The sequence below is a fragment of the Rhipicephalus microplus genome, chromosome 2 (assembly GCF_043290135.1).
Source record: "Rhipicephalus microplus isolate Deutch F79 chromosome 2, USDA_Rmic, whole genome shotgun sequence".
Taxonomy (NCBI): Eukaryota; Metazoa; Arthropoda; class Arachnida; order Ixodida; family Ixodidae; genus Rhipicephalus; species Rhipicephalus microplus.
Window position 1 is genome coordinate 141865744 of NC_134701.1, and position 27170 is coordinate 141892913.

The following is a 27170-nucleotide window of genomic DNA, read 5'->3' on the forward strand; positions in this document are numbered from 1 at the left end:
AGTTACTTGCCTGTCTGTCTGTTCACGAGCGGTCTCCATTGGATGTACTATCAGTTAGGTTGTTCTTAGCGTCCTGCGTATCAAGCACGCGCGTCATATTGGCTGCGTTGTGAGTGAGGTCATCCAGTGCCCCTGAAGTACGCATTGCGTTTTTACGAGCTGACACGAACGCCCTGCTTCGCTGCGTCATGCGCAGCTACACACTTCAGCACTGGACCAAACCGGAACGGTGACTTGGGGACCCGGAAATGAGGTTCCGCATGCCCCCTAAAATTGAAACGACAACTCACAAGTATGATCCACCGCATTCGTCTTGGTGTGGCGTACACCAGACGTTACGCACATATATCATCGGTCACAGTGACACCGGTCCTAACTGTGAACACTGTTGTGTGCCAGAAACACTTAAGCACATATTTTGTGTCTGCCCAGCATACGCACGTGAACGACAAACACTGATTTCTTCTACTGAACGATATCGCAGTAGGTCATTAACTGATGAGGCTTTGTTGGGCCCTTGGCCAGACACCAACAGTGCAATTGTGGTCATAAGAGCAGTTATAACCTTTTTGGAAGGAACTGGACTATATGGGCGGCTATAAAATTTGTCTCAGTAAGAAGGGGACCGCCAGGGGGCCACGGAGTGCAGACACGCATGTCGCGTCGGCTCCGCAGATTTTCAGTGATTCTCAGCGTGAAATCGAAGAATTGACGGACGCCTTCTTACAGTGAAGAAAGTGGAAGTTCCACGGAACCCCGCGATACCACTCTCAAGTAGGTGGACGTTTAATTTTCGGCACATTGACCACATTTATGTAACGCCGACGAACGCACGACGCCGTTGCCTCCTGCTGCTGTGCATAATGCGCTTGGCCTAGCCCACGGACGCTGGCGTCCTGAGCCCCTTCAAGGCGGCGTCTTATCGGGTTAATGCCACAGGATGGCTACGATGAGCGTGGATGGCGAAAATATCACGCAACAAGAGTATGAGAACAACGCAGGTTGGCGCCTTGTGAACAGAAAAGGACGAGCCAACAAAGAAACCACAACGCATGAAGCCAAGGACCAAGAAACGCACTTCTCAAGCGAGAACGTGGTCAGTAATAGATGGAGGAAGGGACAGAGAGCAAGACAAATTGCGGCTGCGAGCAGGATGCCCCGTCTGCCGAAGGAAGATTACAAGATAATTGTGCGCCCACGTGACGGCTTCAAGGTCACTGACTACGGGATCAATCGTCTAGAATGCTGCATCGCCAACGCCGCAAATACCCAGGAATGAATCGGAAGAAGACACGGTATGTGCCAACTATAAACAGAACATTCTAGTGGTCAGCACACCATCAGAGGAGCGCGCCGAAAAATACAGAACCATCGCTAAACTGAAGATTGGGGACAAAGAATTCGAAGCCAATGCGTACGAGTCAGCTCCGGAAGATACATCTAAAGGGGTGATCCGAGGTGTAACGCAGGACGTGTCTCCAAGAGAGATCGTGGAAATGCTGGTAACCCCGAGAAATCCGACAGTCCTCATGGCCAAGAGGATGGGAAACACCACGAACGTCATCGTCCTCTTCGATGGGCATCGCGTTCCAAGTTATGTGAGCTACGGAAGAGCACTGGTCAAGTGCTCACTATACTGCAAGAAAATAGACGTGTGCTACCAGTGTGGACGCCTTGGTCACAGAGCTGACGTCTGCCCGAGCCCGAATAACAGAATATGCAGAGGGTGTGGCACTAAGAACCCACCGCAGGAGCACGAGTGCGAAGTGAAGTGCCAGCTGTGTGGCAAAGACCACCCGACGGCAGATCGCCATTGCAAGGCCAGATTTAAGGTGCCGTATCTGGTGAAACGACGCCGCTGGGAACGAGCCCGATGGGAGGAAGAAGAAGCACTTTACTACGAGACGGAAGTGAAAGCACTTCACAGGCAAAGATGGGGTGACTCAGGTCAAAGATCGGAACATCGGACGCGGGACGCATCCGGACCAGAAGCCTTCACCAAGCTTCAAGCACAAAACAAAAACCGCTCTACGTTTACTACCACCACATCTATGTCGAGATCCAGATCGAGGTCCAGATCGAGGTCCAGATCGAGGTCCAGATCGAGGTCCAGATCGAGGTCCAGATCGAGGTCTAGACCCAAGACCGGCAACACCGGGTCTCCCCGATCAAAGGACGGAGGAAGATCCCAAAGCTCAAAAGGACCGAGCGGCGTCCGTGGCACCGCGGGACCCTTCCAGGTGAGCTGGGCTGATGTGGCCTCCGGGGCGCGCGCGGAGGCAGAGGCTGCTTTTCAATGTAAAATTAAGGCGCTAGAGAACGAATTGGCGCAGATCAGGCAGAACAATGTTGCATTTATGAATGAGATTAGAAAACTCAGGGAAGAAAATGATTTTCTGAAAAACGGAGGGGTTACACGCAACGAGGAAACCTCACAAGTTATAATGAAGGAAAAAGGCGCAGCAATGGAGGAAGAGGTAGCAGCCCTCACCCCTGTTAAACGTAAACCAGAGAACGCTCCGATTAAAAGCGTGGTAAAGAAACCAAAAGCAGTGGCGACGCCACAAGAAAGACAGGAGGAATTCGCAAACACCATGGAAGCCAAAATGGAACAAATTGAAAAAAAAATTGCAAACTAAGCTCGAACAACAAGAAGTTAGATTTGAGGCAAACATAGAGGCCAAAATTGAGGAGCTAGGCAAGACGATATTGCAGAAAGTGCAGCAAATGGTGGCTGATTTCGACGCCAAGCTAGCAATATGGGGATCGCAGTCAAGTGGTGGGGGCCCAGTTAAGACGTCTTTTAAACCGTACGCTAGGACCTCGGTGCCCACCGAGGGATTAGAGAGCCTGTAACGCCGCCATGGACAGACAAAATAGCTACACGATTTGGCAATGGAATTGTCGAGGATATAATCGAAAACGATACATTTTGCAACAACATCTTAAAGACACCAGCACCCCGGATGTTATAATGGTGCAAGAAACGCACGGGCTGGTCAAACTGTCGGGATATAAGTCATTCGGCAGTGCTGATGGGGAGACAAAGGTATTAGCAACGTTGGTTAAGCGAAATCACGCGGTGGTGCAACATGACACGGAAATCAAGGCAATAAATCACATTCTCCTCGAACTCATACCCACGCGAAAAACAGAGGACAGTCTTTTCGTATTGAATATTTACAGCAGTCCTAAATGCAGAAAGCACAAATTCCGCACGCTGTTTCGAAAAACCCTCGCTATAACGGGCAACCGGGCGCTAGTGATTGGAGGAGATTTCAACGCCCCACACGGTGCATGGGGATACAGGATCGAAACCCAGAAAGGCAGGAACTTGTGGTTGGACGCACAGGAGGAGGGCCTGACGCTCGTGACCGATCCATCCATTCCTACAAGAACAGGTACTAGCGTTTGCGCGGATACCACGCCAGATTTGACGTTCACCAAAAATGTACTGGACACGCAATGGACCAATACGCAACATGACTTGGGAAGCGATCATTTTATACTTGAAATAACGGTGAGGGCAGGGCCGCGGAAGGCAAAAGGCAGACAACTTAAACTTGTCGATTGGGACAAGTTCCGAAACATCAGAGAGGAGCCCGACGAAATGATACGGAGTATTGAGGAATGGACCGAAAAGTTAAAACGAGACGTGGAGGCCGCTACGCAAACGGTGCCACCGGAGGCGCAGCTAGAGTATGTAGACAATAAGCTTCTCCACATGTGGGAAGCTAAGGAAGGTTTACAACGGAGGTGGAAAAACCAAAGGCACAACCGGACACTTCGTAGAAAGATAGCTAAATTGAACAGAGATATAGAGCAATACGCCCAGCAGCTGTGCAGACAACAGTGGGAGGAAAAGTGCAATGACATGGACAACCAGATAGGAATGGCGAAAACGTGGACCATCCTTAGACATTTGTTAAACCCGGGCGGAAACAAGTTGGCAGAAAGGCACAATATTAATCGGTTAATACAAAGATATCAAGGTACAGAGCAGGATTTCCTGAATGAAATCAAGAAAACATACATCTCTCAAGCGCTTCCCGTTACACACCCTGATTACACAGGGCTAGCAAATGATGATTTAGACAACGAGATCGGGGAGGCAGAAGTGAGGGCCGTCTTGCAAAAACTCAATACTAGATCAGCACCTGGACCAGATGACATAACTAACAAAACGCTACGCAATTTGGATGACGAGTCCATAACTAAGTTAACTGAATTCATTAACAAATCATGGAAGGCAGGACAGATTCCGCAACAATGGAAGACGGCAAAAATCGTGTTAATACCCAAGCCAGGCAAGCGAGTGCAGATTGCGGACTTGAGGCCCATATCTCTCACATCTTGCGTGGGGAAACTCATGGAGCACGTGATTCTGGAGAGGATAACTACCTATCTAGAGGACCGGGATGCGCTTCCACCCACAATGATAGGGTTCAGGAGGAACCTCTCAACGCAAGACGCAATGCTACAGTTAAAACATCAGATTATAGATAATCCGGGAACAGCGACAAAGGCCATTCTAGGGTTAGACCTCAAGAAGGCCTTTGATAATGTAACCCATGCAACGGTGCTAAAAAGGGTAAACCATCTAGATCTGGGACAACGGACGTACAATTACGTGCGTAATTTCCTGACGGGAAGGAAGGCAAAGATCATGATAGGGGACCTAGTTTCAGAGGAAATTGAGATGGGCAGTGCAGGTACGCCGCAAGGCTCGGTAGTATCACCTATGTTATTCAATCTGGCTCTAATTGGACTGCCAACCAAACTCCAAGCAATCGAAGGACTGAATCATACTATATATGCAGATGACATCACCCTATGGGTGAGAAGTGGTAGTGATGGCGAAATAGAGGAAACGCTTCAAACAGCAGTCGAAACGGTCGAGCGGTATCTGGAAGGTACTGGGCTAGCCTGCTCTGCGGAAAAATCGGAGCTGTTGCTGTACAGACCTACTCGTAGAGGTCGCAAACCAGGCAACTGCCTGCAAGGTCTTGCTCATAGAGAAGAAATACAGTTAAGAACAGCCGATGGAAAAACCATACCCATAGTCGACAGGATCAGAGTACTGGGTCTGCTCATCGAAGCCAAGGGCAACAATGGAGAAATCCTCAGGCGATTGGATGCAACTGTAGCCCAAATAATGAGACTCATAAAAAGGATAGCAACTAAGCACAGTGGCATGCGGGAGGAAAACACGATAAGGTTGATACAGGCATTCGTGATTAGCAGAATAGTATACGTAGCGCCATACTTAAAATGGCAAGTCGCGGAAAAGATCAAGCTAGACTGCCTCATTCGAAAAATATTCAAACTAGCTATAGGGCTACCGATTAGCACAAGCACCGACAAACTGTTACAGTTAGGCCTGCACAATACAATAGATGAGCTTATTGAGGCGCAGCGTACGGCGCAATATGAACGTCTCTCTAAGACACGAGCAGGAAGACATATTCTAGAGCGACTAGGTATAACGTATCACACGCAACACGGCGTTAAGGTGGACATTCCAAAAGAGACCAGGGAAACAATGATGATACCACCCTTGCCAAAAAACATGCACCCCGAACACAATAAAGCTAGACGAGAGACAAGAGCAAAACAAATACAAAAAAAGTTCGGTAATGACAAGGACGCAGTTTTCGTAGACGCTGCTCGATACAAGCGCAAACGGGGGTTTACCGCAGCCGTAATCGATAGCAACAAACGCTGTATGACATGCGCGACGATACGCACCACAAGTACCGAGACAGCGGAAGAGGTAGCCATAGCGCTCGCTGTAGCTCAGACAAACGCAACCGTGATAGTCAGTGACTCTCAAACGGCAGTGAGAAACTTTGCCAACGGCCGCATCTCCCCGGAGGCACTACGTATTATCAAAGGAGGGTGTCGAACAAGCCCCAGAAATACATATATTATATGGACACCTGCTCATGCCATCGCGGGGGACAGCAACAATGGGGCTGTACATGACGCAGCTCGAGGGCTCACCGACCGAGCTGCCCTCTCAAGTGCCGCCCCAACCTCCTCCGGTGATTACGGCGTGGCAGACGAGTGGGAGTGGGAAGACAGAATGACCAGATACAATGAAATTACAAAGCATTATAGATTACAGAGGGGCATATTCCCGCCACCTCACCCAAAATTAACAAAAAAACAGTCTGTCGAATGGCGGCAGTTACAAACTAGGACATATCCGAATCCTGCACTATCGCACATTATATATCCTGATATATACAAAACGGACAGGTGCAAGCGTTGCGACTCCAGAGCCACTCTGGAGCATATGTTATGGGAATGTAGAGGGATTAGTACTCATAACAAGTATGCGGCCTCTGCTGACAGCCTTCGCGCGCGCTGGGAGGCCGCAATGCTCAGTTGCGTCCTCGAAGACCAAATGTGGGCCGTCCAGCGGGCCGAGGAAGCCGCCAGGATTCAAGGACTCCTGGCCGTAACCTAGGCGGGGCCAATCGCCCACCCCATCTACTCGCCGGACTCTGAATAAAGTTCTTTCCTCCTCCTCCTCAGTAAGAAAGAATACTACATACTCACCTCTCTATCTCACCATCGTCATCCATTAATCTTTCTTTTCCCCTTTCCCCTCCCCCAGTAAAGAATAGCAGGCTAGAGCAAGCTATGGCTCAGGCCGACCTCTCTGCCTTTCTGTAAATAAACCTCTCTCTCTCTCTCTCTCTCTCTCTAACCAACAAATGTGAAAGGCTTCAGTGCAGAGTCAGTTTGAACCAACCAGGGGCGTAGCCATGGGCCCCTCCCAAAATCAAGGTGGTGCCCCCCCCCCCCACCCCCGAAAAAACTTCTGGCTACGCGCCTGGAACCCACTGCTAAACATCGGGGCCGCACGTTTCATCTTACGCTAGTTAACCATTTGTACGGTTGGGGCCCGTGCGGTGATTTTTTTTCTCATTTGTACTTATTAGGGAGCACGATGCTACTCCTTGCTCCCCTACGTTACAGCAATAAGGGCCAACTCTGCCTCAATCACCGTTACACCAGCCACTATAGCAACGAAGAGTTGCACTCATGTTTGAAAGCCATTCAAGGGGTTCAAATTTAGCGCCGTCAAGTGCACTGCGTCCTGGTGTTTAAAAATTGCAGAAAAAGACCAAGGCACAGTCAAAAATTGTTTTTGATTATGTAACTCATACACAACATATACTCGTATATTACTTGTTATAAAAACTGTTCCTTACTTTGAATTAACGGGACGATCGTGACGCTCTTGCAAACTCTATGCTTGAAACTTGCAGATGCCTGCCGCGTGAAAACAAAAACAACTGCCACGCCCTTTCTCTCCTTCATTTTCGATTACTGTCAGTCTTTAGCGTCACCTGTGGCGAACAGTGCAACAACTCGACATTTTGCATAGCCTCCTAAATAGTCGTGTATAATTGCAGATCTTTAATAACTCTCGACTAACGCCCCTCTAGGGGCCACAAGTAAAAAACACCGTGATAATAGAAGTGGTGTTCTGTGATGATAGTGTTGGTTGCGAGCCCCACCAGTGTATAGGTGTTCTGTAGTCCCACAACGCGGCGCTTGCCCGAAACTGAAGGCAGGACGACTCCGCTGGAAACGAGATATTCGTCAGGCACATTAATAAAGGAGGCGTTGTTGCAACGTGCTTCAAAATGCCATCTTTGACTGGTCGTTTCGGAACGATCTCCTGAAAAAGACGGAGAGAGGCTGAGAAAAATAAAATATGCAACCTTCCTCTCTCTCAAGAGAGCGCTCCGATATAAAGTGCCCGAGAAGAAGTTGATTTTGTTTTATTGATTTGTGGGGTTTAACGTCCCAAAACCACCATATGATTATGAGAGACGCCGTAGTGGAGGGCTCCGGAAATTTCGACCACCCGGGGTTCTTTAACGTGCACCCTAATCTGAGCACACGGGCCTACAACATTTCCGCCTCCATCGGAAATGCAACCGCCGCAGCCGGGAATCGAACCCGCGACCTGCGGGTCATCAGCCGAGTACCTTAGCCACTAGACCACCGCGGCGGGGCGAGATGAAGTTCGGGGCGCCCGGTTACTTGTTAAACAGCTAGAGCCGAACACGAAGGGGACCTAGCGAGAGGCTCCTAGCGAAATTGAACACGTATGTGTGCGGTGTAGGCGGCAGCTTCAAACAGTTGTTGAGGTAAGAGAGTTAACGTAGGTGGCTGGATAGCGGGATTAGGGTTAAACGTAGGGCTGTCGGGCGCTCGGTCCGATGGTCGGGCGGGCGATGGCTTAGGAGGCTAGGAAAACCACGAGCGAGAGTGAGCTGGTGCAGTGTGAAGAATGCAGGCGCTGGTGCTACTTAGATGAGATAGAATTCTTGAGTTTGGGCGACGCGCAGAAGGCGACCTTTGTGTGCATGCAGGCTGTGCGAGGCACTGAAGGCGGCTGTGCAGCGCATGGAGGCTAGCATCGAGGGGCTTCAGGGGGAGCTTAGAAAATAGAACTCCAAAAAGAGCTCGGAGCGTTGCGTGAGCGGGAGGAGGCTACCGGTACCGCCAGCCTATTAGAGCAAATGAAGGGTGACCTTCGAAAAGAACGGGAAGGGCGGATCGAGCTGGAGCAGCGGCTAAAGGAGCTGATGGCGCTTTCCCCCGGCACCAAGGGGTGTGACACGGAAGGCATGGGTAGCGGAGAAGGTGACAGGCGGGAAGGGACAGGTGAGAAGGGAGGTCAGGGGGCCGCAGTGTCTGGCCACAGCACGGAGGCCCCGAGAACATACAGCTCGGTGGCGCGGCAGTCTTCGAGCAGGGCAGGAACACAGGACAAACGGCGGAGAGAGAAACAGGTGAAGCAAACAGGAGCGCCATCACAAACAGGAAGCCAGCGATTGGAGCGTAGAAGGGTCCTTTGGTGGGGGACTCTAACGTGGCCAGGGTTAGGGCCAGGGTTAACGTGGCCAGGGTTAGGGCGTCTTCAAGACAGTGAAGGAAGATGGGAGACTGAGGGTGGATGCCCAGTCAGGGAAGGGCATGGTGGATGCACTGGCCAAAGCTCAGGAGGTTCTAAGGACAGCATGGAGGGCGAAAATCTCGTCATTATTCATACTGGGCTCAATGGTGCGTTGAAGGGCAAGGATCAGAACCTTCAAAGACAGTTAAAGGATGGGATGCGTAAGCTCCGAGAAGCTTCTGGAAGTGTGCATGTGACCATATGCACAGTCCCAGAGGTCTGGGGGCAGTCTCGTGAGACTGAAAGGAGGGTATTTTATGCCAACGGTGTGATCAAGGGTATCAGCCGGCAACTCGGATACAGCGTAATGGAGGTTAACCAAGACATGTACGAGCCCGGCGCTCGCCCCTTTGCACAGGCTGGCATTCACTACAGTGGTGCGACAGGCAGGAGGGTTGCAAATAAGATGGGTCGTCAAGCCACAGCTTTTTTAGCGGGACCCAGAGCTCTGAGGCCAACAGTGTAGCCGAAGACGGTTCTAAGGAGGCACAAATATTCGAGCCACACGGAGTCCGTTGGAGAAGACATCGACGTAAGCACAAGGGCCGAGCCAAGTCAGACATAGGCTATATTACCATGCAGGGTCGCAGGAATAGGTTAAAGTGGGAAGAAATAGAAGAGCAGTTGAGACAGGAGGAACTGATGGTATATAGGGTTGTGGAGACACATCTTCGGGACATGGAGCAACTACCTTGATCTCCGGACTACGTATGGGAATATTGTAATAGAACAGAAGGCAGCAGAAAGGGGGGTGGTATTGGGGCATTCATTCATAAAAGTATAGACTGGCAAAGGGTCAAGCAGGAGTGCGAGAAACAATTATGGCTAAAAGGGAAAGTGGCAGGGCAAATGACACTCCTTGGTTTGGTGTACTTGTGGACGGGAGCAAAGACCAAAGAGGAAAACCAGGCAATGGCCGAGTGTATATGAGTGGACGTTGAGTAATTAGGAGGAGAGTGCGAGATAATTATACTAGGAGATATGAATGCGCACATAGAAGATATAGATGGGTATACTGACTCAACAGGCAAAATGATCCTAGATATGTGTGAAGGGCATGATTTGATCATTTGCAACAGTACTGAGAAGTGTGAAGGGCAAATAACATGGGAGGTAGGAAGGCTGCAGTCGACGATAGATTACGCACTGATGTCACATAGGATGTACGATAAGCTCAGGGGAATGCACATAGATGAAGGTGGCTCCAGAAGTCTGGGTAGTGATCAAAAACTTATCAGGCTAAGTTTTGGAAGAGCAGTGAACTTAGGGAAGGAGACAAGATGAGCAACTAAAGAAAAATTTTCATTCAGAAAGGCAAATAGCAATTGCTACTAAACAAATTGAGAAAGTAATCACTGAGGATAATAAAGCAGTGGGGACATACACAAATCTAAATAGAGTGTTTGAGCTAGAGCTTGCTAAGGCACGTGACAAGTCACCCTCGAAAATAAGACACAAGCTCAAGAGTTGGTGGGATGAGGAAGTTAAGAGAGCCATAGCAAAAAGTAAGGAAGCCTCTAGGGAACACAGACATGCTAATCAGCGGGGTGAACCGACAGATGATGTTGAAAGAAAATGGGACATCCTTCTAAGCTCTCGAAGGGAATCCTCCTGATCAATGAAAAGATTAGAAGAAAGGGTGCTCATTGGCTGGCAGAAGTACATAACAAGGACAGAAAGGCAGCTGCGAAAGTTTGGAACCGTCTAAACTCCTCAAGAAATGAAACAAACCTAGAGCAGAAGTTTATAACTACAGCTCGAGGTGCTATGCTAGAAGGGGACGAAGCTATTGAATATATGAGAACAAGGTTGACAGAAAAATTTCAACAAAGAAGTGGCTTATGCACCACAATAGACAAGGATGGATTAAGTTTAGCAATGGCTCCATTTTCACAACAAGAGTGGGAAAGGGCAGAGAAGAGGGTTCCAAGTAGTACATCAACAGGCCCAGATAGCATGCCAATTATGCCGATAAAGACATTGCATGGGTCCGAATTCTGAACAGACTTTCAGAGAGGCAGTGAGCAGAACAATAATCGATGGTGAAGTCCCCGATGGATGGAAACTTAGCAGGATGAGCATGATCTAAAAAGGAAAGGGGGACAAAGCTGACATAAACAACTACCGTCCCATAACAGTGACATCAGTGGTCTACAGGCTGGCGATGCAGATTATAAAGGAAAGACTGCAGGCATGGGTAGAGGATGAGGGGGTGCTGGGGGAACTGCAGAATGGGTTTCGGAAACACACGAGGTTGAAAGACAATCTGTTCTCACTGACGCAGTGCATCGAAATAGCAGAAAAGGAACTCAAGCCCCTGTGGCTAGCATTTTTGGATATCAAGGGAGCGTACAATAGTGTAGTTTAATAGGACTTGTGGGGAATACTGGACCACACAAGGTGTGGAAGATGGAGTCACTAATCTTTTATAGGAAATCTATAAAAGTAACAAGATAGCTATATAAAGTGGGAAAAAACAGGTATCCAAGCCCACAGAGGTGAAACGGAGGCTTAGGCACGGGTGTCCTCTGTCATCCTTGTTATTCATGATGTACCTACAAGGATTAGAGGCCAGATTAGAGGGAAGTGGACTTGGCTTCAACCTCGCTTTCATCAAACAAGGAAAACTCATTGATCATGCACTACCAGCATTAATGCACGCAGATGATATATTGTAAATGGCCGACAACAAGGAAGATTTGTAGAGATTGATGGACATCTGCGGTAATGAGGGAGATAGATTATATATTTATAGATTTCAGATTCAGTAAGGAAAAATCAGCAGTAATGATTTTAAATGATAACGAAGGTAGTGAGCTTAGAATACAAGAGGTCACGCTATAGATAATAGATAAATACAAATAACTGTGCATATGGATAAGCAATGGGACCGAGTACCTAAGGGAACGACTAAAGGTAACACGTGACGATTAAAGGTAACAGGAATGCAGCAGTCATGAAAAATAGGGCACTGTGGAATTACAATAGGTACGATGTTGTGAGAGAAATATGGAAAGGGGTCATGGTTCCTGGGCTGACGTTTGGCAGTGCGATCTTGTGCATGAGATCAGAAGTTCAAGCAAGATTAGAAATTAAGCAACGTGGAATAGGTAGGCTTGCTTTAGGAGCTCACGGGAATACACCAAATCAGGGAGTACCAGGTGATATGGGACGGACATCATTTGAGGGCAGGGAAGCTAGCAGCAAGATAAAATTTGAGAAACGATTAAGAGAAATGGGGAACGAGCGTTGGGCTAGTAAGGTTTTCAGCTACTTGTACATGAAGAATGTCGATACAAAATGGAGGAAGCGAACCATGAAATTGAATGGTGGCAGGTGGCCAACAGCAGGTGGCCAAACCAACGAGAACTATCGGTTAATAAGAAATGAAGAAAACGGAGACTGACATGTGGAGAATTGGCATGATTGACAAGTCTGCACTAGAGATCTATCGAACTTTTTAGCAGGAAATTGCCAAGGAAAGGATCTATGATAATACCCGGGGTAGTTTTCTACTGTTTGAGGTCAGGACGGGGGTATTGCGAACCAAGACATATCGGGCCAAAAACGAAGGGGTAGACACGGTATGATGTGCACGTGGAGAGGAGGAGCAAACTGCCGAACACTTGATAATGTTCTGTAAATGGCTACACCCTATAGCTCAGGATGATGGCACAGAGTTTTGCAAAGCACTGGGGTTTAGGGACAGGGAGGGCAAAATAGACTTTAAGCGGGTAGAATTAACTAAAAGAAGGTTGTCTGATTGGTGGCTAAAGTCAAAGCCCGAGTGAAAATTAAACCGTTCAGTGCAAAGTACTAGTCCTATAATTCACTATATAAAGGGGGAAAAAAGGATAAATCTAGTGGTTGGTTCACTAAATATTCTCACTAGGTAGCGCTAACCGCCGCCCAATTTCGAGGGTACAGCCACATCCATCCATCTAATCATCCAACCCGATACGACCATTTAAATATAGCATGAGTGGGGTCGGTTCGGCCAGTGCCTCCTTTATAAAGATTTTTATACAGGAGGCACTGGTTCGGCATAGGGTGAGGTTGGCCATCTGATTCTAACTTAGCTGCGCTCTCCTTCAGGTGGACAGCAGTTATTTTGGCAGGTTCCCTTTTACTTCGTGATGTATACGTCAGCGTAGCTCTGCTCCATCATTTTCGTTGTTGGCGTGCTCCGAAAAAGAGAGCTTCCAGAGGTGATGGGTTCACGATCTAGCAGAAACCGGCGCGAAGTGCGAGCTTCACGAAACAGGTGTTCTGTGACGAAACTTTCCGAGTGGATCGGCGGGACTCTTCAACACACGAGCACGACTGACTACCGCCTGATGATCTGCCAGCTTCTCTCGCAGCCCCTCGAAAGATTTTCTTGGTTGGAAAAAGTGCCTGATGGGAGTGATCTTGAAAGAAGCCATCGTAGTGCGACGCAATTTGGTGGTGTTCACAGGCGCTACTTGCAGTCAGTGTAGCCTCTGTGATGATCTCGATGTGCACTGCGGCCACAGAAACAGCAATAACGGCAACTTCGAGAAAAAGCAGCTGTTAATAGAGGCTCATTGAATTGTTCCAAGTGTGTTTTTCTCATGTCCTGAACAACACGTCAATTAGCGTTTTGACAGCTCAATTGACAGGGAGAACAAGCTCTTCAATACGTTTGTATGGGTTCGTTTCTCAGCAAGAATATTTTCATACCGAGAAGTATCACCTGACGAAATATTTTATACTCTAAGTGCATTCACCCTTTCACATACTAGCAACGGCCCCTGATCATTAAAAAAGCTTCTCAAAAACGACTCTGATAATGTCACGCCTCAGAAATGTAGTGATTGGAGGAAAAAAGATATACGAACGAAAGGAAAGGTGTGGGAGTGTTGAACAGAAAAAAAAAAAAACAGTGGGTTCTGCTGGTCTGTGGTCGCGGCTGCTTGATTTCACGTATGCTCTGTGACATTTTTGCCATGTGTCAGTTCTTTGTCCTTGCTGTGCAAGGAAAAATGACCGAAAGAGAAGATCACTAGTTATGAATGTAGCAGGGGTGGCTTGTTGGCCTTGTGTGTGTAGCATGTTCATAAAGGTAAGCACTGCACTATATTGACGAGGATGGGACAGAGAGAACACGCACAGGTGCTATTTCAACGAACTATGAATAATTTTGGAGACAACAGCAAGAAAGCTGAACATGAAATGTGTTCTCGTGCGCAACATTAAGTATGAACTGATCGAAATTCACATTCTTCAAATTGCATCGTTTGTTTTTTTTATTGCATGTGTAACTTTTGATGTGTAACGGTTCGTGTTCACGTATTGATGATAAAACTGCACTAGAACGGGAAATATTGTCACAAATATGCTGCATCTTTTACTCAATTGGCTCCCAGCTCGCAGAGTTTCCCACTTAAATGATTCCCACTCGCATGTCACAAACCATGCTCACGAGCATGAATCGAAATGGCTCAATGCATCCAGAGTGTTACCACAGATTGCACAAAGTAACCATGACAGGCCTAACCACTACTACTACATCAGTCTTTCTGCTCAAAAGCTACCAAAGCACAGATCACTGTGTCACTTTGGTACCAGGTATATAATGGGATGATATTGCAGTCTCGGCAGAGAACAGTAGTGCTTTGCGGTAGGTGTCGAGACACCGGAAGTTGTAAAGGAATATGTCTACTTAAGACAGGTTATCGCGGAGCTGAACCACGAGAGTGAAATAACTAAAATAAGGATGGGTTGGAGCACATTTGGCTAACATTCTCAAATCATGAATGATAGTCTACCACTGTCCCTCAAGAGGAAGGTATAAAACAGCTGCATCTTACTGGTACTTGCCTATGGAGCAGAATCTTGGAGGCTTACAAAAAGTATTCTACTGAAATTGAGGACGAATCAGCGAGTGACAGAAAGAAAAATGATAGGTGTAACCTTAAGAAACTGAAAGAGAGCAGAGTGGGCCAGGGAACCAACAGGGGTTCAAAAAATTATAGTTGAAATCAAGAAAAAATGGACGTGGGCCACGCACGTAGCACGTAAACAGGACATCTTCTGGTCATTAAGGGTAACCGACTGGATTCCAAAAGAAAGTCAACCCCTGAGGAGAAAGCAGAATTAGGTGGGCAGATGAGGTTAGGAAGTTTGTTGGTGTAAGGTGGCAGCAGAAAGCTTAGGACATGGTTGTTTCAGAGAAGATCGTAGGGGCCTTTGCCCAGCAGCGGGCGTAGTCAGGTGGATGATGATATCATGAAAAAGTACTGAGGCTGTGGCGAAAGTTGACATGTTCAGTCAAAAACCAAATCGACTTTACTTACAAGTGTTCACCGTTGCTGTCATGACTTCTGAGAATCACCACCCGATTCAGACAGGCACCATCTTCTGAGGCAGTGAGGAGGAAAAAAGAAGCAGTTCATTTTGCCGGCAGGGTACAGCGAAGTAATTTCACATGAGGTTATTTGTGTAATTAAATTATTGTGCTTAGCACTTCAAAAATGCTCTACTAGGTGATGAGGAATGCTGTAAAAGAGAGCTTTACTCCTAATTTTCATGGGGATCTGTTAACCCCAACTGAATGCACAGCAATGAATGTTCCTTTTTTTTTTCTTTATCTCTAGTAAGAATTTTATGTCATGAATGAGAAACTAATCAGTGGCATCGTGCAGAGCAGTCTGAAACCATGTTGCTGTCAATGCTGTAAAGTGTTTAAAGTCGCAATCTGCAACCTGATTTTCTGAAGTTGCAACCTGCAACTTCATAAAATAGCAGTAGGCAGGAACTTGAAAAATGTAGACACATGCAGTGCTGCTATGTAGAAAAACGCCACCACAAAACGTTGTTTGCCATCCGGTGCCCGCTCTGAGGGTAGGGCTTGTGTGTGGGGCTCTTGTAATGACATCACACTGTTTGTGAACAGGGAGAGATCACTTGTTGACAATGTGCATTGTGACTTTCAGTCACTTTTTCTTTCCTCAAAAAGCTGGCAAAATAGCCTTCACCTTCTTGCAGTGGTGCAGGGAATGCCTTTTTGAGTGGTTGCACAGCCCTCTTCAAGGCTCCAGAATTATAAAGTTAAAGTAAATGCAATTCTTTACAAGAAATATCTGACAAGAATAACTCAGTTGACACATTGTGGTATCCATGAACTGCTTCAGATGACCATCATCTTTTGACTTGGGGAACAGCAATACCAATTTTTTTCAGGACCTGTTCCTGTTATTGGAACAAAGGAATTAAAACGGACACTATGGCAAGTTGCTGCAATATTTTATGCAAAGAAACTTAACCCTTTCGCTTTCCGTGTATGAGCTAGTTGTGATCGTACAGCTTGCTCAAGCTGCAACAGCAATTAAAACCTGCATTTGTATACCTCATGATATTTTAAGCAATTCTGTTCACTGTCTCTAATACGTTGCTGCTCTCTTCCTCCTCATAGGTGCAAGAAACGAAATATCAAAGGACCTTCAAGTCAACTTTAAATGGATGACAACACATCACCAAATCCTGCTGTTTACATTTTGTTCAATATGTGGTGTTCCATTTGGTTGATTGCTGTGTCTTAGAATTGTGTTGCATGTTTGCAACATATTCTTTCAGTAATTTGCTTTATGCATAGTATTGTTTCAATCGTTTTTTATATGATTCTATGTTTTATCTGTGTTGAAATACATCTTAATAAAGGCAGCGGAAGTCCTGCTCAGATGGCCAAAGTGCGACGACTGATTGCCTTTGCAACAAAGAAATGGTCTAGTCGGTGTGTCAGACAGTGCACTCACTTGCCTTCTGGTTCATGACATCAGTATGAAATGTGCAACCATTGATGCCAACTGGTGTTCATCCACCCTTAAGGAGGAAATGTTGCTGCTTTTTCAAGTTTCATCTGACTAAGCATTTACTAATGGAAGCCTTTTATTTTAGGTGCTCCGAAACAGCTAATTGCATCGCGCTTTTCTATCGAAGTGTGGTTGCATTTCTATGGAGACGAAATGCTCAAGACCCCTGCACTTTGCAATGTCAGTGCCCGTTACAGTACAGCATATGGTTGGAATTTTGGGAGTCCTCAATTGCAGCATGATCATGCTGTGCTTTTGGCGTGTAGTACACTCGAAGTTATTACTATACATAATTCTGATAGTAGAATGTGGGCCAAGGATTCGGAATGATTCAAACAGCAGTCAGGTGATTTTGTGCACACAACACAGACTTCAGTACACAGGCGATAACTCGGACAATTGGAATACAACACACTATACAAATCCCTATTTACGATTCTACACGTTCTACGCTCCTTGGCACACAAACTGTCCTACTGGCCCGTGACGACAGGTCTGTCTTCACCGGGGTTTTTTGTGCTGTCAAAGTCATGCTGCCGTGACCGTGGCGAGGCGGTGGGACTGCAGGCCGGTAGATCACCAGGCCACTGTGCGGGTTATGCGAGTTAACTGCCCGTCGCGAACATATGCCACGGCCACCCCGTGACACCACTCGGGCCCCAGGACCTCGGACCAGGTACAGGCTGGGCTGCTGGTGCCCAAGTCAGCACCAGGTATGCATGGCTGCAGGACGTCTGATTGAGGGATGCAGCTCGAAGCAGGAAGCCAGGCTCACCAGGTCCACATGGCTGCCGGACGTCTCGTTTAAGGACGCCGCTCGAAGCGGGAAGCCAGGCTCACTAGGTCCGCACGGCTGCCGGATGCCTGGTTGAGCGATGTCGCGACACGAACCGCCGACCAGAAGCTGCTGTTCCAAGCGTGCTGCGCTCCAACTGCTCGAACCGCACACCCCGCTCGCTCTTCCTTTTTATCGTCTTCTCATCCACAGAGCGAAATTTCCGTTCCCTTTCCTCCCTGCAAGAAATGGTGAAATGTATTTTGCACGTAACAATGAGAGTGTATTTCACGAACTTGGACATTCAGCACTCTCGTGCAGATCAAGCGAATCCAGAATGTTGACCCTCAGTGCTTTATATTTCTTGCCCACAAAGCTTTTGTATTGAATGAGTGTGAGTCTGCATTGTTCAGGTTTCGTTTGTTGAGGATTTTTTTCAGTGAATGCTTTTTGATAGTGAAATTTAAAAACACTCCTGTAGTTAAATTTAGGTACACAATTAGGAAGCTTAGATAGTTTTAAATGATTCAAGATTTTTCCACTGTAGCACAATGCATTACCATAGGGTCTGATTGATGTGTAATACATGAGAACCTGAATTCTCCATGTTTTAAAATGAAAAGTTGTACCTCATTTAGCTGTTTTGTTTTTCTTGTGCAGCATTGTGGTCTTCCAGCATTCCAGCAGCCACAGATGGTGAGAAGCCACGTTGGGAAGGCCTCTACCACTGTAACGTCTGTGACTACGTAACAGTGCGGTCGCGTTACCTGAAGGTCCACCTGAGGGTTCATCTGCGCACCCACACTGGCGAGCGTCCATATCAGTGTGACCTTTGCCCCCAGAGCTTCTCGCTGAGGGACTCATTGCTGAACCACCGGCGTGTTCATACGGGTGAGCGTCCGTACAAGTGCAACTTGTGCCCTGCCAGCTTCAAACAAAACAGGTCACTGCAATGCCACCTGCTTAGCCACTCAAACCAGTGATCTTATAAATGTCCTTCATGCCTTCAATCATTTTAGTCCAAAGAGAGCCTAGAAAAGCACATGCATCAGCATAATTGTCAATGACGATTTCAATGCACATTTTACTATCTGAAGTGTGGGGATTCTTATTTTGTCACATTTTTTTTGTTCAAGGGTACAATTGACCGATTCTTTGAAAGCACTGTGATAGTGCTACGTTATTCAGGTTAACAGTAAAGCTATGAGTCTAGTATTCGTGGCATTGCTTTATCATTCTCCCTGGAGCAGTTGTATGCATACAGTAAAGTGTTACAACATGCTTCGATTACAGTCGTGGTGCTTATTTACAGTGTTCTTCATTGACAGGTTTATCATTTAGTGTGTAATTAACTGTATGAAAACTTGTGTTTAGCACCATTACTATGAAGTCGGCCAGGCCAACAGTTGCGTATATTTAATAATGAATGTCTGACTGATGTGTAATAATCGCGGTCTAATGATGATCTCGGCGAGTGTTTGAAGTGATCCAGTGATGTTTTCTGTACCTTTTTTTGTATAACATCAGAGTGGCAAACGTTAGTTAATTGGAAATGATTGAGTTAGTAAAAATGTCTGCTAATGATGTGTCTTCGTTATGAGTGAGTGGCACTCCCTGCCTTTGTGAATACTGATGTTATCCATACTAGTACAATACAGAGTGGTAATGAAACTGTAAATATTATGTATGTACCACATTAATGTATTGCCATCACTACAAGTACTTCTCCTTTTACAGCGAAAGCTGTTATGAGTTCACAGCAAGGGTGGCGTGCGCCGTACATGTCCGCCGCTGCCGGCTGTGTTCGTAACCACTACTGCGCGAATTAAGAAAATAAAAATTAAGTAAATGAAAAACATCAAGGACACAATTGTATTTGAATCTGGGTGTCCTGCGTGCCAGCACAGTATTCAATCGCAGAGCCACGCCGGTGCTTGCAACTCTTGCAAGCTGGCCTTAGTCAGACTTTATGTCAAAAAATGAATCTCGTTAACATGTGTAATAAAGCATTTTAGAACAGCAAAGCAACAACCAAGCAGCACACAATGCGAATCCCATAACGAGTGGCTCATCGAAGGTTCCAACCAATTGCAAAAGCTTCAGGCATAATTCTTTGTCTTCATCAGCCACAGCATAAAAAAACTGCACAAAATTCTTTGCAAGTATGCAGCGGGTACCACGCTTCTCTGAAGAATGACGAAGGATGGCATAGTGAATGCCTCCATACTACACAAGAATTATGAGGATTTATGGCATAGTGGGTACCCTACAAATGTGCTTATAGCATTGCCCAAAAAGAGTTTTAACAAAGGCTCTGAAAGGCCACTCTTCTAGCTTTCGCTGTTCCTGTGCTACGTGTCCCATGAAGACGTGGCAGTTTTTTGGCAAAGCTGTCACTTTTATGGCATTTGTTCGACTTCCATATGACTTCACAGAACGTTCTAGCAAAACTTGAGTTGTGCTGCCTTGAACGTGTGCTGTATTCACTACCTCTACAACTTGACCCATTGTGTGGACATCATGCAAAGCAAGCTCAAAAATGCATTGAAAATAAATAATGTTAATGGGGTGACCATTTACAGGTATTCAGTTTATGCATTGAGTAAATTTAGGCCCCTTTGTCCTCTATTTGCATCATTCTCAGCAATTGCCTTCTCAGCAATTGATGTATTGATAGTATTTGTGTTTTCATCAGTGGTATATGTGTGACACTCTTTGAGTATTAAAAAGTGAAGGCACAACTTCATGTGTAAAGGTATCTTTTTGATGCTATATTTAGCTCTAAAGGAGTGCTTTTAGCATTCATGGTTTTTAAGTTAATAGCTAACAATAATTAGCAATGAAAATAAATCTGTATGTTACTTAGCTCTATATTCTGAAAAGAAAAAAAACAACAACCTGGAGAGTCAAGCTTAGAAAACCTTGTTTGGAATGGATTTTGGCCTCTAAATAACCTCTGTTTTAGAAGTGGGCAAATATTCCAAAATTTCAAGTAGCGAACCAAGTAGCATTTTGTTTAGTTTTGTACTTGAATTGGCACATATTCAAAAGACAGAATCTTTTTCCAATAGTTTTTAATAACCAGCAACAATAGAAATTCTCCAAATAAATTAGACAAGGCAATAACAAAGGGTAACTTTACCTGCCTTGATCATTGAATTACCCAGATGTATGCAGCCTTATGTGACTATGTTGACACTATGTTAATCACAGGATGAAGGTATTTTTGCTTAACACTCCAGTGTCACTACAGCAACAGTGTCAGGGCTCAAGTATTTTCACTATAAAACCCATGACGATAACTCGTGAAAATGTCCTAATATTTTGGTATCAATTTTATTTGACCGCTGTTTACCAAATACCACCTTGAATACTATAGTCATTGCTGTATATCAGCCTGCAGGAGGAGGAATGAAGTTTCTTCATAGAAAGCAGCAAGTTTAAATGGCTGAGCCTACGCCTGCAGTTACAAAATATTTCCGGGACTGTTGTTTCTGCTCAATTTAAAAAATTGAATTTTCGTCATTTAGAAGTGGTTGTAATTTTCTGCTCGTTAAAGCTGATCAATATTTGTTTCAAATAATTTGTAGTGGATTTCTTGGGCCATCTATAAAGTAGTAGTCTAGGAGCTGCTCTGAAAATTGTGTTACTATTTGGAAACTGTTCGAATGGCATTGAATTCAGCTCTAAAGATCACTACGCATTTGCACACTCCTACTTACAATAGAAACAACGCACCTGTCCATTGGTACATCACACTGTAGCATCTTTGTTGCGACATGACGCTGCGTGACGTCATCTGGGCACATACAACTGTGGTTTGTTGCAAAATACCCTGCTACTGAGTTAGCATTGTACAGCCGCGCATTCTTTTTTCTTTCTCTTAGGTATTTCAGTAGACATTGTGAGATTAATTGTGGTGTGTATCAGAGAACAGGTAGGTGTGAATAACTGCATGATGGAAAAGGTGTCGACCTGCCTGACTGTACAACTTGGACTGTTTCTTTCTCAGGCCACAATGTGGCCTGAGTGAGAAACAGAGGTATTGTTTTTGGAAATGTGCTGCGTTTATTGTGACGTGTAGTATGCATTGAAAAGGAGCGACAATAGTGGATCACTGTTATGGATGACAAAACTGAAAATATTGTGTGTGTTGTGTGCTGTGTGAATAACGATACGTCTTTTTCGCAAAGAATATTTGCATGCATTGTGTCTAACAGGGCAGTTTGCAGTGTGACCTGTTGATGAAGGAACCTCAGAATTCGTGAATGTTGTAAACGTAAAAAGAATTTGACATGATGATTCACGAGTGTGTACGTCTGTGTTTTCATGGTGCGCGGCAAAAAAAAGACGCTCATAATCTCCAGGCTGAAAGATGCAACTACACATAAGCTCATAATCTACAGGCTGAAAAGTACAACGAGGCATGAGCTCCACAGCATGTTTCAGCATTGCCAAAACCGCACGTACACTTCATCTCATCGAATACACAAGACCATTAAATGTGTCAGGTTTTCTTGGAAGTGTCATACGTCTTAATGGAAACACTGGAGGTTCACGTTTGTCATATTCTATATTAGCTTACCTTTACAGCTCAATCTTCATAAAGTGGCAATGCACATTCCGAATTTGTGTACAAAACCTAAAGCAGAAAATTTTAGTACGCAGACACGTAGCCATCAGATGGAGTAAAGCAACTGAACAGGACATTACGTTTGTAAATGGATTATTGTGTTTGACACTGTGAGGCGACATTGCAAAACTTAGTCATGTTCTTCTCTACAGAGATGAGAAACACTGTAGGGGAGAACATTACTTTAATTTTCACAAGGATCTGTTAATCTCAACTCAACGCTCAGTGAGTGCTCTCTTTTTTTTCTATTTTATTCGTCTCTGATTAGAATTTGACCCACGAGTGAAAATTTAATATGTGACCTTGCGCACAGTGGTTAGAAACAATGCTGCCGCCATTGCTGTCTTATGTTTAGAACTGCAGTGCAGATGTTATAGAAATTGAGTACGTTCACATTCATGCCATGCAAATATTTCCTGAAACACCAGTCATTTTAAAAATGCGCGCTTGCTTTCGAAGAGTAAGATTTTCTTATGAATGTCATTTTTGACGAGCATATCACCACATGCTCAGAATGGTGCATTTCAGGCAGTGACAGGCTTCAGAGCATGGCAGTTTGCAAAAACGTTCATCAAACGAAAGCAGGCACGTGCGGTGCTGATATGCAGAAAGAAATGAATGCCAGTGAAACTTTTTCAGCTAACCAGCACCAGCTTCAAGGGTGGGGCATGTGGGTCAAGCACTCGCAGTGACATCACAGCGCTTTTGTACCGAGAGGGATAATCTAATATTGCAGAGCGCTGTACTCTTTGCATACTGCATGCATAAACTGTTTTGAATGACCATCACCTTTTAATTAGCTCAGAAAACAGCAACACTGATTTTTTTCCATGACCTGTTCCTCTCATTGGAACAAAGGTCTACTGTTCACTAAGGGCTCATAAGCCCACCCGATTGCTGCAATATTCTAAGCAAAGAATCTAAACCCTTTCATTTTATCATGTATAACTTGGTTGTGAGCATATAGCTTGCTCAAGCTGCAGCAGCAATTAAAACTGAACTTCTAGGCCTAATGATATCGTGCGCGACTCTGTTCACTGTCTCTAATACATGGTTCCTCTCTTCCTGCCCTTAAGTGCAAGACACGAAACATCAGACGCCGAGATCCAACTCGGATGCGAAACACCGCTTTCTCGACCCCTGTTTTTTATGTTTTACTAAATATGTGATGTTACATTCCGTTGTTCATTGTGTCTTGTGATTAGCTTGAATTTTTGCAACTCGTTCCTTCGGCAATTCGCTTGTGCATAGTATTACTTCATCTTTTTTCTTTATATGGCCGTCTGTTTGTTTTCTCGGTGGCCACATTTCAGCCACCAAAGTGTGGCCGCTGATTGCCTCTGCAACTTAAAAAAAAAAGTCTTGCCTGTATGTTGAACTTTCAGTTCACTAACCCTCTGGCTCACGACACTAGTCAGGAGTGTGCACCCATTGTTGCAGGCTGATATTTATCCACCTTTCAGGAAGAAATGCTGCTGCTTTCTGGAAGGTCCTTGTTTCAGGTGCTGAAAAAAAAAATGGAATGAATTGCACTTATAAGTTTATGTATACTGCTAGCATTATTTAATACTCATATCACTGCTCTAAAAATAAAAACAAAAAAGAGACTGCATAACCTTGGCCATCTTGGTAGGTGTTTTTAGAATTATTTTTTATTATTTTTTGTTCCTGACTGGTTCAATGTTGTGACCTTTCAAATTATCTATCTCTTGTACTTCCAGAAATAAAACTGAAGAAATAATAGCACGTGCTCTTATTTTTACATTTAGTTTCTTCAGGGTAGCGTACATTGCAATGTTATTTTTACATAAAATGAGATCGCCCAGATGGTGATTACGGTGTTCAGCTACCAGCTCGAAAGCTGCGGATTGGATCCCGACCGTGGTGCTTGCATTTCAATGAAGATTGAATGCTTGAGACTTGTGTATTGTGCGATGTCATGTTCATGTTAAAGTTCAGCAGATTGTTAGTATCTTCGGATCCCTCCAATGCAGCATGGTCATATTGTGCTTTTGGTGGGTTATAGCCTAGATAATATTAATATACATAAAAAGATGTGGGAGTGTAAGAGGCAAGAGATCTTGAATTATATTTTTTAAATAACGTTGGTAGTGTACCTCACGAACTTGAACCTTCGGCAGTATTGTGTGTATAGAAAACCCAAAATATTGACTGGGAGTGCTTTATCTTTATCGCCCACAAAGCTTCTTCATTGAATCAGTGTCAGTGAGCATCAGTAAATTTTCATTTAAATATTTTCAATGGGAGTGAAATGCAAGAACACTCCTGTGCTTCACTTTATGAGGAAGCTTAGTTTTTTTAATTATTCACCATATCTCCATTGTGGCATGACGCATTACCTTAGAGTCTGATTGCTGTGTATTACATTAGATTTTAAGTTCGCCATGTTTTAGAATTAAAAGCTGTACATCAACACCTTGTCTTCTTTCTCTTGTGCAGCATTGTCATCTTCCAGCACTCCCGAAGCCACGGGTGGTGAGAAGCCACGTCGACAACGCCTCCGCTACTGTAATGTCTGCAACTACAAAACAAATTTGTTATGTAACCTTAAGGCACACATGAGAGTTCATACAGGCGAGAGGCCATTCAAATGCAATTTGTGCACCAAGAGCTTCTCCTTAAACAACACACTGATGAAGCACATGCGCACCCACACGGGCGAGCGTCCGTACAAATGTGATTACTGTCCCCAGACCTTCTCGGTGAAGTGCACTTTGCAAAACCACCTGCGCACCCACACGGGTGAGCGGCCATATAAGTGCAACTTGTGTCCCCGGAGCTTCGCGGTAAAGAGCGCATTGAATCAACACCTGCGCACCCATACGGGAGAGCGCCCGTACAAGTGCCACATATGCCCTGCTAGCTTTAAACAGAACTGTACACTGCAATTCCATCTGCTTGACCACCCACGCGAGCGATCTTATAAGTGCTTCTCGTGCCTTCAGTCATTCAAAGGCATAGACAGCCTCGAAGAACACATGCGCCACCATGAATGTCAATAATGATTTCAGTGCAAGTTCTACTCTCTTAACTTTTTTTTTTCCTAAGCATGTTTTACTACTTCTTTGAGAGCGCACTAACAGTGCTGAGTTTTTCTGTGTAGCTTAGTAGTTTCAGTAGCACTGGCCTTCAACACAACTAAAATATCGAGTGGTAATAACACTGCACACCTTACTTTGTATTTAGTTCGTGTAATGTATTGCTGTCAGTGCACCACCTTTTTTGGCAGGCCTGTCACTTGTATGGTTTTAATTGTTAAATTTCGAGATGACTGTGCAAGATGTCCCAGCAAAACCTGACTTGTGCTATAATGTTAAGAAATAGCTGATGCCACCTTTCTTGAATGCTCCAGGGACGTTCCTTCTAAGTGCAACTGCAGCAATTCATAATGTCTACTATGACCATGTGCCACTTGGTAATGAGACAACATTTAGGAGCACTGAATCCACTGATACATTAAACACGCTGTCTGAAAACTTTTGCCTAGAATCGACGATGGTAACTGCTCAGTGCTTGATACATCATATGTCACGAGTAGTGTTTAGTGACTGGTGCTTACATTAATGTTTATGCAAACTAATGCTTGTGAGTACACTGCAGAAGTGAAGTACTTGGTTTTTCTGAAGTGTCAGTGTATTTGGTTGAAGAAAAGCCATCTATATTAGATTAAATTTAAATTGTTTGCAAAGTAGTGTTTCCAGTTGTATTGTTATTGCATGACCTTACCATACTTGGAAAGCAGTGGCAGAAAACCACAATTTTTGTTTTCTGTGGGGCTGCGGGTGTGGTTGTTCGAAAGTCGAACGATGGCGGTCGACTGACGAGATAGCACTCGAGTAGACGATATTAAAGGTATATGAAGCATGTGCCAAGCATGCACCCATTCACTCTGCCTTTTTTTTTTTTTCAGTGAAGTTGAATGTGATTTGGTTCTGGCGTGTCTTGTCTGCAAACAAAACACATGTAGCCCAACAATTTTGTGTGAGCCGAATAATCTACAATCCAGCATTCTTGTGTCATAAAAATAGATATGGTCCAAAAGCAAAGCTAAAGGTGTATGATTCCGCCAACATGGCAGAGTGACTTGAACAATTTTTCCTGAAAGACATGACCAATTGTGTGAGAAACGAAAGAGATGCCATTTTTGTATTTTCAAAATTGTACGGTTTCTTATGTGCTACAGGATTTCATTTTGGCACTGCTGTTAATAAGATAACGTGTGTCTTGCGGAGGCGAGTAACTGGGACATTTTAGTGTGTGTCTCTTCATTTGTTCAAAATAGCCTATAATGATAAAATATGTAATTTTACTAAAGCAATATTCACTATACTTGGTTCACTGTAGTTACAGCTTTACTGTTATCCATCTTCACAATACAGTATTGGAAGGGCCGGCTTTATATATATACTTTTTCTCTTCATAGAGAATGCATTAGAGTGTCACAATATCATTTTAAACTGGCTTAATTTTTTTTATTTCTCTCAAACAGATTTTGGGCATTTATAAATAATGACCCAATTATTTAGTCCAAAATGACTGTGTAATATTACTGTTTGTATGTTAGTTTTCATTCATCTGTGTAACTAGTGCATAACTACTGTGTTGCTTCATGAAGGATACGAGATTCTCTTTTCATATTAAGCTCTTGTTGTTGTTGCGCCTGCATTTTGTATGTGTGAGTGGAGCTTCTTTTTTCTGTTACATTTCAGTATTTACAATCTAGATTTCTCATTTCCTTCTCCTGCAAACATGCAATTTTTTTCATCAATTCAACATTAAACCTGCCTGATAATTTCTGGAAGTATGTTTTCCAATATTCAATAAATTCTCGTGTTTTTCTAGCATTATGCATCATTGTTAATTCAGTGCTCATAGCGACAGTAGTATATCAAGTTGTACCTTTTTATCATGTTCAAAAGGAAGTTG

The 27170-nt window shown here is 44.7% G+C and overlaps 2 protein-coding genes and 1 long non-coding RNA gene across 3 annotated transcripts in view; 2 read left to right on the forward strand and 1 right to left on the reverse strand.

The window, feature by feature from the left end:
* Nucleotides 1-7254, reverse strand: part of LOC119170692 (transmembrane and coiled-coil domains protein 2) — a 68003-nt gene extending 60749 nt beyond the window's left edge. The window contains exon 1 of the mRNA XM_075886879.1: nt 7224-7254. The gene's annotated coding sequence lies outside the window, so the exon portion shown is untranslated. The remainder of the gene's footprint in view (nt 1-7223) is intronic.
* Nucleotides 7255-12949: 5695 nt separating this feature from the next.
* LOC119170691 (uncharacterized) lies at nt 12950-16692 on the forward strand. Its single transcript, XR_005109720.2, has 2 exons — nt 12950-13451; nt 16419-16692. It is a non-coding gene; the product is annotated as an uncharacterized LOC119170691 (long non-coding RNA).
* Nucleotides 16693-17441: 749 nt separating this feature from the next.
* Nucleotides 17442-27088, forward strand: LOC142791880 (uncharacterized). The gene is made up of 3 exons (XM_075885557.1): nt 17442-17528; nt 18229-18481; nt 24684-27088. Exons 1-3 carry the CDS (start codon nt 17442-17444, stop codon nt 25244-25246), a joined length of 903 nt encoding a protein of 300 aa, XP_075741672.1. The 3' UTR covers nt 25247-27088.
* The last annotated feature ends 82 nt before the right edge of the window (nt 27089-27170 follow it).

Bases quoted from the DNA above. Each gene is read 5' to 3' on its own strand.
- LOC142791880 (XM_075885557.1), top strand. From the start codon at position 17,442: ATGCCACGGCCACCCCGTGACACCACTCGGGCCCCAGGACCTCGGACC. The intron at 17,529-18,228 runs GTATGCATGGCT...TACCTCATTTAG, and splicing joins GGTGCCCAAGTCAGCACCAG to CTGTTTTGTTTTTCTTGTGC. The intron at 18,482-24,683 runs GTGAGCGTCCGT...TCTCTTGTGCAG, and splicing joins CCACCGGCGTGTTCATACGG to CATTGTCATCTTCCAGCACT.